Source organism: Ceratotherium simum, chromosome 1 (assembly GCF_057802395.1).
Source record: "Ceratotherium simum simum isolate JZ-2026a chromosome 1, ASM5780239v1, whole genome shotgun sequence".
NCBI lineage: Eukaryota > Metazoa > Chordata > Mammalia > Perissodactyla > Rhinocerotidae > Ceratotherium > Ceratotherium simum.
In genome coordinates this window covers 39,834,967-39,847,348 of record NC_141900.1, presented here as the reverse complement: position 1 = coordinate 39,847,348, position 12,382 = coordinate 39,834,967, and the positions used below count along the sequence as shown (strand labels likewise).

General features: G+C 43.3%; 1 protein-coding gene across 1 annotated transcript in view; it reads left to right on the top strand.

Moving 5' to 3' along the window:
* Positions 1–2,914: 2,914 nt before the first annotated feature.
* LOC101387277 (serum paraoxonase/arylesterase 1) overlaps positions 2,915–12,382 on the top strand; it is a 30,577-nt gene continuing 21,109 nt past the window's right edge. The window contains exons 1-4 of the mRNA XM_087422439.1: positions 2,915–3,048; positions 8,673–8,743; positions 10,232–10,287; positions 11,524–11,692. Of these exons, the coding sequence (XP_087278565.1) occupies positions 2,975–3,048; positions 8,673–8,743; positions 10,232–10,287; positions 11,524–11,692 (370 nt within the window). The 5' untranslated portion in view covers positions 2,915–2,974. The remainder of the gene's footprint in view (positions 3,049–8,672; positions 8,744–10,231; positions 10,288–11,523; positions 11,693–12,382) is intronic.

Sequence of the window (12,382 nt, the reverse complement as noted above, 5' to 3'; positions counted from 1 at the left end):
CCATTTGTTCTATGCCCTCAAGGAATTGGGTGATGCCTGCCTACACTGATGAAGGTTGAGCCCACAGATTCAAATGCTAATCTCTTCCAGAAACACTTTCACAGACACACCCAGAAATTATGTTTTCCCAGCTATGTGAGCATCCCTTGGCCCAGTCAAGTTGACGTATAAAATTAACCATCGCAACAACTCTGGCTGATGGCTCAGCTGCCAGCTCATCAGAGACCTTGAGCCAAAGGTATCCAGGTATGTCACATCTAGATTGCTGACACACAGAAATTATGAAATAATAAACGCATGCTGTTTTTAACTGCTAGGTTTTGATGTAATTTTTTGTACAGCAATAGACAATTAATACTGAAGTAGAGCCTATGGGACTGACTGATATATTTGGTGCAAGGAAGCTTGAGGGAAAGGTATTGATGAACGAAGGTGTCCAAGTTTGGAGTTCAAGCAACTGAATGGTAGTGGTGCCATTTACCGAAGCATGGAGAGCTGGAGGACATAACATGTTAGGGTGGGGAAATCTTTTGGACACATGTTGAAGAGACTAATAGACATCCCAAAGGGAGTGTCAACTAGGCCACCAGTCAGTGAGCACAAAGTGAGTGCTCACCAGCTAACCAGTCCTTAAATGTCCTATAAGGGACCACTCTTTGCCAGGCTGTTTTCTATGCCCTGGCATCATAGTGGGGAAAAAGACAAAACCCCTGACCTCAAGGAGCTTCCATTTCATTAGGCAGCAACAGACCACAAACGTATAAATAATTAATGAGATGATTTCAGAAACAATGAGTAATGAAAAAAATGGGATAAGGTCAAAAGGTTACTGGAGGTGGGTATGCTACTTTAGCTAGAGAGATCAAGGACAATTTTTCAGAGACACAGTAAGAAGCTTGAGCTAGGTGTGTACAGTGGAAACACCAGCATACTGGTAGTATTTAAATCCACTGGAATTGAGGGGATCTCCTTGAGGGAGAATGTAGAAAGAGGAGATATCTCAGAACTAGTCCCAGGGCTTCGTCATTTAGAGGTCAGTGACAGGAGGACCCTGCAAAGAAGTCCAAGAAGGTAGGAGAAAAACTGGGAGAGGGTGGGATCACAGATCCCAAGAGAGGAAAGTATTTGAAAAGAAGGGAGTGGTGATCTAAGCCCAATGTGGTTACAAGTTAGGTACGTTTACGACGGAGAAATAATAGCTGGATCTGATAACATGGATGTTATGGGTGGTTTAATAAGAGCAAATGCCACAGTTGAGTAAAAGGAACACAAGCTGTATTAGAATGGGTTAAGTAGAGAATGGGAGATTGGAGATATTCCCTAAAGTGAGGTGCTGAGCCAAACAATCATTTTCTTATGCTCATAAACAGGGAGTAAGAAATTTGGGAAAGGCTCAGCAGGTGGATACTTCTGCTCCACATTGTGTCCAACTGGAGTGCCTCAGCAGTATACACTTGGTGGCTGGACTAGTCTGGAGTGTCCAAGAGGGCTGCTCTCATATGTCTGCTGCCTGGGTGGAGGTGGCTAGAAGGCTGGCCTTAGCTGGCCACTTCCCTTCTTCTTGTTGTCAGGGACTTTCTCATGGATGCTCCAGTGGGGTGGTCAGATTTATTATGCAGAAGCTCAAGGTTTAAGAGCAAGTGTTCCAAGTGATAGGAGGTGGAAGTTACTGGTCTCTAAGTCTGTGCCTGCAACTTTGAATAGCATGACTGTATTTTACGAATGAAGGTATTCACAGAGTCAGTGCCAACTTGAAGGTAGGGGTCCTGTGCCCCACTGCTCAATGGGAGAAGTGTCAAAGAATTTGTGGCCATTACTAATCCGTTACAAGAGGTGATAAAATGGAAGCAGCAACTGTTGACAAGTCTTGAAGAGATTTTATTTGTTGTACAGGAGGAGCAGAGAAAGAAGGCAGTTGTTAGAATGTGGGATTAAAGAGCATTTTCCCAAGAAAACTATAAGAGACCCTAAAGCATGTTGGTATCCGATGGCAATATTTCAGAAAAGAGAGAATGATGCATGTTTGTAGGAGAAACAAGGTGTAACTGGGACCAAAATCCATGAAAAGGAAAGAGATCCAGAGCAAAGGGAGGGGCTGGCCTTTAGTGAAGCAGGAAATACTTCATCCATGGTATCAGGAGAGAAGCGAGAGGTGGGTGTACAGAGGCATCTGGTTTCAGTTTTGCTCGGAAGTCCCCTTATCAGTGAGGCCTTCCCTGACTCCCTTTCCTTTAGTGGCACCTCAGTACTGCCTATCTCCCTTCCCTGCTGCTTCTTCTCCAAAGAAAATGTGTGCCCCCGTATGCATATGTGCATTATCCACAGCAGGATGTATGCAGTAGTGATACATTTTACTGAGTTCTGGCGCATAGCTGGTACTGAAAACACGTCAGCGAGTGCCTGAATTGAGTGAACCCCCGAGTGATGTACTGCACTGATGAGCTGTGAGGTCAGGAGTGGCGCTCAGAGAAGGAGATGCTTGAAATCCAGACGCTTGAAGGTGACACACAGTGGAGCTTGGTGAGAATGAAGTTTGACTTGAGGAGTTCCAAGCACAGCCCTCCCTTCCCTCCCTGCCTCTTCTGGCTGAGTCACGGTGATCAAGTTACTGACCCTCTCTGAGCCACAAGGTTTAGGACTCTTGGCACAAAGCGAGCGCTCATCAAAGCTGGGCTCTCCATTCACACGGCTCTCCACTTCCTCCAACTTGCTTGCTTGCTCCTTCTTGCCCGGTCTCGGCAGCTGTTCTCGGCCTCCTATCCTTAAAGCCTCGGGAGCACGCAGCCCCAGCCTTGGGCGCTGCCCGGGAGCCCGCGCTGTCCTGGCGCCGGGCCGGGGTGAGCGGCGGCCCCGGGGGCGGGGCGGGGCGGGGCGGGCCAACCCCGGGCGCAGGAACGCGGCTCCGGCGGCAGGCAGGCAGGGTCTCCGGGCCGTCGGTGCGTCCGTCCATCCACCCTTCCGTCTGTCCCAGGCCATGGCGAAGCTGTTAGTGCTCACGCTCTTGGGGCTTGGACTGGCGCTCTTCAGGGACCACAGGTCTTCTTACCAGTAAGTCGGATTGTGGTGAGGGCTGCAGCCCTGTCGTCCTCACCTCCGCCAGGCCCGGGGGCACCCCCGACAGTGAGGTCCAGGCTCTTAGCAAGTCCACAGGCAAGTGCTGGAAGCACATCTTGCAGGGGGTTCGTAAATGTTTGTCCAACTTGCGTGTGCCACTTGAAAGCATATCCTTGCTCACGGTCTGAGAGATGGGACAAGGAGACAACTGTCAGTGGTTGCATACCACTGACCAGTGAGTGGCCAAGTTGTTGCAGACACAAATTAATTTTTCATGACGAGCCGTATGCCTTGACTACAGATTCACTTCTCAACCTCGCTTCAGAACAGGTATCCAGACTGGGGGTTCCCCTGATGTTGTGTGAATTAGGGAAAGGAGCCTCCCTCTCCCCCGCGTCCCCCCCCCGCCCCCCCCGGCTGCCTAACCATGGCACAAAACTTCTTGGCTTGGAGATTCTCAATTTGAGGCCACACGGAGAGAGACAGAAAACTGGCGTGTGGAGCGGAGCAGGTGGGAGCGAATGCGCGTTCCACTGGGGGCCGGCCAGAGAGGATGGGGAGAGAACCCAGGTGCTGGCATTTGGTGTCCTGGGTTCTGGCTCTGCCTCTTCCGTTGCCGGGTCTTGGGCAAATCCCTTTAATCTCTAACGTTCGCTGCTTCAGTAAACCTGAGACGGTAAAATACACTCATATACGCAGCAACTAACACCTTGCCTGGGACATAGGAACTGTTTGATAAATGTTAGTGCCCTGCTTCCCTTAAAGTATTTGATAAACCCCGTTAGATACTATACAAGGGGGAAACAGTTTTAAAGAATGCATCAGTAGTTTCGTGGTAACTTTTACAGGGGTTCAAAGTCTAGAGATCATTATAATTCCTAAGTTTTAGTCAATAGTATCTTATTATTTACTTTGAAGTAAAACATTACTAAAAATCAAATTGAACATTTTGGATTTTTTAAAAAAATTATGTGACCCTGTGAACTGATTAGAAGCTTATGTTAAGAATAGGTTTTTTATAAGCTTTTTTAAAAATGTTGTTACAATTTGGGGTTTTAAATAATGTAAAAATTACAATTTGTGAGTTTTCATTAATCATGGTATTATTCGCTGCCAAAGGAGTGCACATAATTTTGCCACAGCATATGTGTGGATTGTGATACTACCCTGGGATGAAAAGAAAAGAGATGACATGATCATCTAACAAGCCCCTCTAGGCTCTCTCCTTTCAATTCTCCATTTCCATCCACACCTGGGTTTGTTCTGCCCACACTCTCCCAGTTGCCCCACATGAAATGTCTTCCAAAGGGTAACATCTGCCAGGAAGGAGTGAGACTCTATCTTTCCAATTTACCTTCCTTAATTTGCCTAAGAATGGAGACTGGGGGCATCTTGTATATGTTTACATGTAAAAGTCTCGCCTCACCACCCCCACCCTACAAAGTTTCTCTTTTATCACAAGGTCTTAGCTTATTTCATTAAACATTAATATTTCCCCAAGTTCCTTGAAACATGAGTCTCAAGACTTGCTCCACAAAAAAAATGGGTTCCTTGGACAAATAAATTTGGGAAACGTCTGTTATAAGCTTCTAGAGGTTGATAGTGCTCTCTGTCATACTGAAAACTTTGAGAAGTCCTTCAGTAAAAGAAAGCATTTTGCTTTATTTAGTCATCATTTCACAGACTTATTTGCCCATAGCCTCCACTCCGTTTTTGATACCATCTATGAACATCCTGTATAACTCTCTGGGATACAGTTTGAGACGGGTATAGAATGGTATAGAATGGTATAGAATGGTATAGAATGGTATAGAATACTATACCATTGACTTCCACCAAAACTTAGATTTCAACCTGAAAATGTTAGGTCCTGGCCTTGGGCTGCAGGGGAAGCTCATATACAGAAACAAAGTTGTCAAGGGCAAATGGTTTCTGGGCCCCAAGCCTGATTCTGATTTTCCTGAGAAGGCAAAGCGCACTATGATCATAGCTGAACACGCTGTCAGTCTCTGTGAGTCCCTTTGTTGGCACTGCCTGTGGCTTCCCTGTGTAGACAGGGCGTCTGCAGGAGACACTTTGCCATGGGCTGCTGCAGTGGGAAGACCTTGGATTCTGGTTTGTGAGTAAGAATTTACTGTTTTACTTTCAACACCTGAATCCAGCGAGTGGAGAGGGAGCCTCAGTCCTCAAGCTTCCGACTGTAACCGGATGACTGAGAAGGGAAAAGGAAAGTGGGAGTGGGATGGACCTCTGGTCTTAGAATGCAGAGAGCGCTAGAAGAGCCGCAGGACAAATAGGAGCAATGCAGGGCTGAAAGGATGGTGGTTATGGAGATGGAGGATGGGAGCAGAGCTCTCATCTCCCCTATCAATGCAACCAATACCATCTTCTCGATTTGATGCACCAGCCTAGTAATTTCATGAAACAATTCAGCCGACGTCTACCAAACACCTTCTCTCTGCAAGCGCTGTTTTCATGCTGGAAGTCACAGGGATAAATAGCACACAATATTCACTCACCGATTTCAGAGTTGACTGTGAGCACCAAATCGAAAACTGGTAACCGTAAAACAACATGGTAAGAGACTTGGTAAATGAACATGTGAAAGTTCATGAGGGTAAAGGAAGGAGTTATTAATCCTGTCACAGAAGATCAGGAGGAGCTGCAGCACGTCAAGAGTAGGAGTCTTCCCGATGGGTTAGGAGGTAAAGGGCGTTCTAGGCAGAGGGAAAAGCATGAGAAAATGAAAAGAGGTGGGAAAGGGATATAGAGAAAAGGGTCCTTGGTATCAAGACACCTAATTTCAAATCCCAGCTATACCCTTTTAAGTAAGCGACCACAGCCAAACTACTTAGCTTCTCCATGCCTCAGTTTTCTTACCTATAAAACAGGTGAAGTATTTATCCTTGCCTCAAAGGTGACTAAGGAGATTAAATGAGAAGGTATGTGTGAGAGCCCTCAGCACAGGACGTGGCACATAGTAGACCCAATAAGGATTAGCGAATGAGTGAGGAGTGTGCAATGGCAGAAAGTAGACTGATGAGAGTGAGTATGGCCCCATGGAAAGTTCCAGATGGATTTCTTAATGCACAGCTAAAGAGCTCGCTTTCTTTTGTAAGGAGCCAGCATATATTTGCAAAGAATAATTCACAGCAGGGAGAATGTGATTTCTGGCCAGAGGGTAGAGGCTTATGAATCAAGGACACATCTCAGACATGTGGTCCTTATCCTTAGGCCTGGAACATTTGGACTTAATCAAGCCCTTGACAAGATATTTCCAGATAATTGAGAATAAGATAAAAACATATGAGCTGGATTAAGTGACACAGGTCGAATTGTCTTTTGGTGCTCCCTCCAGCTTTTAAGCTGTGCTGTCTGTCAATTTTGCTAGGGTAGAGGACTGAGTGGGAGCTTTGCATTCATTCCTGAGTTCCAATCCCAGCTCAGCCTCTTCATAACTTCGTGGCCCTGGGAAGCAGTTTAATGCTAGTCATCTGTAAAACAGGAAAAAGAATACCTCAGGGAGGTGTTTGAGGAGTAAACAAGGGTATACAGGGGACCAGAACTATAGGGGCAATGACTATCCTCTTGAGATATGTCTTGCTTTGGCCACTAATTTGAACTCAAAGCAACTGAGTGCTGACTTAATGCCTCCTTCCCTACCCTGGCCTCCTTTTACCTGTAGTTATTCTACCTTTTCCAGGTTAGAGATCATCATCCATGAGAGAGAAGCCTGAATTAGAATAGGGGCTGATGAGTTCTGCTTTTCTCTGCCGTCTGTGAACCCATCACGTTTAAGGAAGCTTTCAAGCCAGGCAGCATTGTTCTTTCCATGTGGTTTTGGCTCTAAGAAAGGCTAACTTGGCTATCCTTGGCCTTTTCCTCAAGTCTTGGCCCATTCAGCGATTTCACATCCTTGAGTCTCTTCTTCCATGCCACTCTTTGTGCTGTCCCTGGGTATATCTTCACTCTGTGGAATTTAACATCTTGTACGGTCCTTTGAGTTCCCTGGGGGGCTCAGCGAACATTCACTGAGCTTTCTCTAGACCAGAGTTATTCAAAATGGCGGGTCACAAAACCCATGTAGAAGATCGTGACCAGCATTTTCCAATAAATGAGGTCGAATTGAATAAAAAAGTTAAGAATGTGTCACACGTACCAGGGTGACAATTCTTTTGTGAACCTTGTTTCAGATGTGTGTGGTGTGGGTGTGTGGTGTGTGTTTCTACTACGTAAAATGCGTTTCCTAATGTGGGTCTCAGTCTGAAAAGTTCGCAAGCCACTGCTGCGTCACTTTACCTTTATTTCTTTATTGTGAACTATTGTGATTATAACGTCAGATTTCCATTATTGAAATACCTTTTAGTTTCTCAGGTCGTGGGGCAGATCTCAACTTTTCTTTGAAGTCTGCTTTCTAAGTTCATGTCCATGATTCTGGGAACCACCATCTCCTTGCAGGCCAGGCCTTCCTCATCTCTGGGTGTCTAGCAGCCAGTCCGGAGGTTGTCTGCTCTGGTTGTGCATCGGGATGAACTGTGGAGCTTTAACACAGCCCATCACTGGACTCCACTCCCAGCCTTATAGGTCAGACCCTCTTAGAAGTTGGAATTGATGGCCAATGGCATGGGAGGAGGAACATGCTACATTTTTCTTCTGAATGAATGGATGAAAGATCAATCACCCCCAAATTCCTATCATTTAGTAGCATGTTGGTAAGAATTTTATCCAGATTGCCCATTCTCCTCTAGCCCATCCTCCTCCTTCTGTGAGACTAAATTATCAGTGAGGCAAGTTAAGGATTTCTCAGCCTTTCTATCTTTAGCCATTAAATAAGTTTTCTAAGGATTCTTGGAAAATTGTCACTACTCACTATGAGTATATTGTATCACTAGTTCTCCAGAAAATGTTTATTGTTTAAATCTCTTGGCTGTGCTGACGTTGTGGTCCATTTCTTTCAAATGCCTCATCAATAGGTTTTCTCTGCCCAGGCATCCTGCTGTTACTTCCCTCTCACATCTGTGCTTTTTCCTTTGTCCTTCACTCAAATGTCCCCACAATGTTGATGCACTCAGATTTAATAAGTTGCTTTTGTGTGTGTGAAATGCCTTTTATATGCTGGCCTTGGGTATGATTTTCTGAAGTTATAAATCCTGTGAGCACACCTGCATTTTTCAAGTCACATACCAGAAAGCAGATGCCCAGTCCAGGGTTTGGACCCACACTGGGCAGATGGGCAGGAGGCCCATCTGTTGGCAGGCCTAAAACATCAATGGAATAAATTGGAACCTTGTTGCTCTTTAACCCCAATTTCCACACAGGACCCTTACCCGGCTGATGAAACAGTTCCTGTTCCTACCAAAGTGCACAGAGCTCTGGAGAGGACACTGCATATCCTATTTGTGTATCTCTCCATCTCTGCTGAATAAATAGTAACTGTTGTGCCCAGAGGCCCGGGTGTCTTGCTCTGGCCTTGCCTGGTAGAGCTGCCAGGTTCCAGGCACCATCAACCCTGGGGTTGAAACCCAGGCAAAGTACGGTTAAGGAGAACGTTATTGGCTGCTTCCCTTTGCAACTTAATTATAATTTCTGAGTAGTCTTATTCTTTTTTTCTCCCCCAGAACACGACTTAACGCTTTCCGGGAAGTAGACCCAGTAGAACTTCCTAACTGTAATTTAGTTAAAGGAATAGGTGAGTACGAGAGAGGAGGAAGTATCTCACTTGAACTTGCAGTATTGTCTTGCTGTTTGTTTGATTACTACACCTGTTTAATTTTGTTCAAAAATAACACTGTGAACCAGGAGAGTATTAAGTCAGTGGTTAATTATAAATACCAAGGTACTTGACTTTTGACTTCACCAAGTTATTGCCAAGGCATTAACAATTTTTTGATTGTTTGTTTTCATTTGATCAGTTTAGCAATACCAATAGTCAGAACAATATTTGATTTTACAGTCATGTGACCCTAGGAGATGGCAGATGAGGGACAGAAGAGGGAGAAAAAGCAGTGAGAAGAGGGTAAATTTTTTAACAGCCCTCACACACCTTTGCAGTTACCACAAGGTTTCTCCTCATGCATCTCTCTTTTAATATCAGGGAGGAAAATTTTCCCAGACGCTCTCAGCAGATTTCCCCTTAGATCTCATTAGTCAGAACCAGACAGCAGTCTGGAGACCTAGCTGCAAAGGAAGCTGGGAAAGTAATCCTTGATCCTCCATTGTGGGAGGCAGGCTCTGTCAGCAAACATAAAAGGGGGAGGGAGAATAGCCCTGGTAGGCAACCAACAGGGAGACACCAGGCCCCATCTGGTTTCAACCAACCAGCTTTGTTATTTGAGGACAACTTGTTTGAGGTCCACGCCTTTGTTGTGTTTTGGTGGTTGTTTTTAAGAATTATTTATCTCAGTTGACTAAGGTTGGTAAGGCTAGACTTGATGACTTATTCAGTTAGCATCAGTAAGCTTGGCCAGATAGTTTAATAGTGCAATTTTTTTCTAGAAAACAAATATGATATAGATTTTAAATATCACTGGATATTTGAAAAACAAACATCTCTGATGAGAGTAGCAATACAAAATCAAAAATCTCATTTGTCTCTAGATTGGTTGAAATTTTTAAAATTTACATGTGCTTAAAGTATAACTAACTTGGTGATATTTTAACTGACGTTTATAATTAATAGTAAATGCATATTCTGCATATGAAATGTATCCCTATTTTAACTGAAGCATTTGGAATGTGCTTATATTTCCAACATGGTTTTCAAAGAATTTATTTGATTTGGAACTATTAAGTATCAATATATATTGGTAGTTAACTCTGTCTTTCAAAAAAACAGCAAACTCTTTTCAAATTGTCATACCTTTAGTGCATTTTGTGAACTTCCATGAACTTTATGTGAGAGATTTCAGCCTCTGAGGAAAAAGTTCTCATCCACCAATTTAAAACAAATATATTAAGTGTAAATTTTATTACACTTACTTATATTAATGTCTTTTAATTTATATATAATCACATTAGTCAGTTTGAATAAATAAATGAAAGAATGAATTATTCTGAACCTATCAAAAAAGAGCTAAATATGCAGCCGCATTTTCAAGTTAGGAGTGATATAGAAGTGAATCACTAGCTTCCAGGAGAGCCTGAAACAATCTGTGCTGTGTATCCTCTTTTCCGGCAGAGGCTGGCTCTGAAGACTTGGAGATCCTTCCTAACGGACTGGCTTTCATTAGCTCCGTAAGTGTTTTCTTTTATTTACTGTGCTCGAGACCATTTTCTAGGACTGGCAGCTTAAGTCTTTTGTTTAAGCCTCCTGTATACTGATGCCCACCTTCAAATAAAATGAGCAGTCATATAGTTTAAAAAACAAACTGTGTGTGCCTTTTCACTGGTGATCTAGTTACGATCCTGTGTGTTCCATGTGTATGTGTATTCCTGTGGGTACACTGAACTCTTATATTACTTTATCTTCCATTGTAGCAATTTGTGAGCCCAGTGAGTTTAAGAATGGCTTTCCATTCAACTGTCTATCCCTTGAAGCACTTAAGTGATGTACTCAAATATTTGCTGAGTTGAGTGTGTGTTTATATATATTCCCTCTTATGTCATTTCAATTTTTACCTTTTTTTTTACACTTTTCAGAATAAGCCCTTTAATTTAACATTGTTGATAAGTCATTCCACAATTTCCAGTCTTTGAAGAGAGAAGCCACCATGTTTGCTGAATCTCTGCTGTATACAAATCACCGTGGTGGTGACATAGCTCAAAACAAAAGAGGTCAACTATCTAGTCTAGGATGACAGAGTTGATAGGATATAGTACAGAAGTCATCCAGCCACTGAAAACCCTTAGCTGCCTATTGTAATTTATTTAGTCCTGTCTTCTCTTATGAGAATGGGGACTAGTCATCCTCTACAGTAGCATCTTGCAAATCTTTTTTTAAAGCAACATTATACATATTTCAAGCAAAATCTTATCTGGGACCCAATATCTAAAATAAATAACAGCTGTGTTCTTCTCATTGAAGGCTGAGAAAGGAGTTGTTCCCTGGGCTCACTAGACTTCCTCTTAACCTCTGTCCCTGAGATGCCTCCAAGGAACCCACCAGGGGACAGTTTGAAAACTATAATCAATGTTCTCTCCATATTCCTTGCTTGTATTATTAACGCCCATTGGTCAATGCCCCTTTGGTCTGCTCTTCCGTTTTCGATCTTTCTCGTGCATTGGTAGCTGTGGTAAGAAACACATGTGGCTTTGCTACTGGGGATGGAAGAGACTGTGCTTGTGCATTGTATGGGGTCAGCTGGTGGAGCCTGTGGCTTCCAGAGCCCTCCATGGGCCTATTACACAAGCCAGCTAAGAGGCTTCGGGTGCACCGACGCAGGCAGTGTGAGCCTCTGTGCCATCCACCACCTCCATCAGCATTTGAAGTATCTGTAATGTGCCGGCTTCTTCTCCTCTGTTATTTATAAGGGATTAAAATATCCTGGACTAAAGAGCTTTGAACCTGATAAGCCTGGCAAGATACTTCTGATGGACCTGAACGAAGAAGATCCAACGGTATTGGAATTGAGGATCATTGGAAGTAAATTTGATTTGTCTTCATTTAACCCTCACGGGATTAGCACATTCACAGATGAAGGTAACAATATTTAATGTTTATTAAAAACAAAACCAAAATTTAAAAAATAACAGGAAAAATGTTAACAAAGGAATTTTTTCATCCAAATAAACTATAATCATAAATAATATTCTTATTCTGGGTTTTAACCTTACCACCTATGTTAGTTAAATATAGTATTATAACCACTTAAATGCTTGAGAAAGCTAAAATATTTAAGATTTGTAAAGCACCTAATTTTTAAAAATACCAACATTCACATTATCCCTGTAATTACTATAGTAATAATACTCAATCCTAATAATTATGGATTTTTTCATTTTAAATAATTTTACAGATCCAGGCATTTACGGAAATAGATTTTTCTAACGTAAGGCATCTGCAACCTGTAGATCCACTGACAGAAAGTCACGTGGTCAGCTTTCTCTCAGCCCCGTCCCCTTCAGTGCCTCCTGTCCACTGGTTCCTCTGTTTTGTCTTCAAACTGCCTCTCCACATTTTAATAACATATTAACTCTCTTTTGACTTCATCCCATTGCTTCCTTTCTTTTTGCAGCCATTTCCTTGGTCTCTACATTAATTCTCAACCCCAGTTGCACACAGAAGCACCTAGGGAGTTTCAAAAAGCCTGATGCCCAGGCCCCGCCCCAAATCTTTTGACTTAGTCAGTCTGAGGGAGGCCTGGGTGGCAGTGCTTGGTGAAAGTTCTCC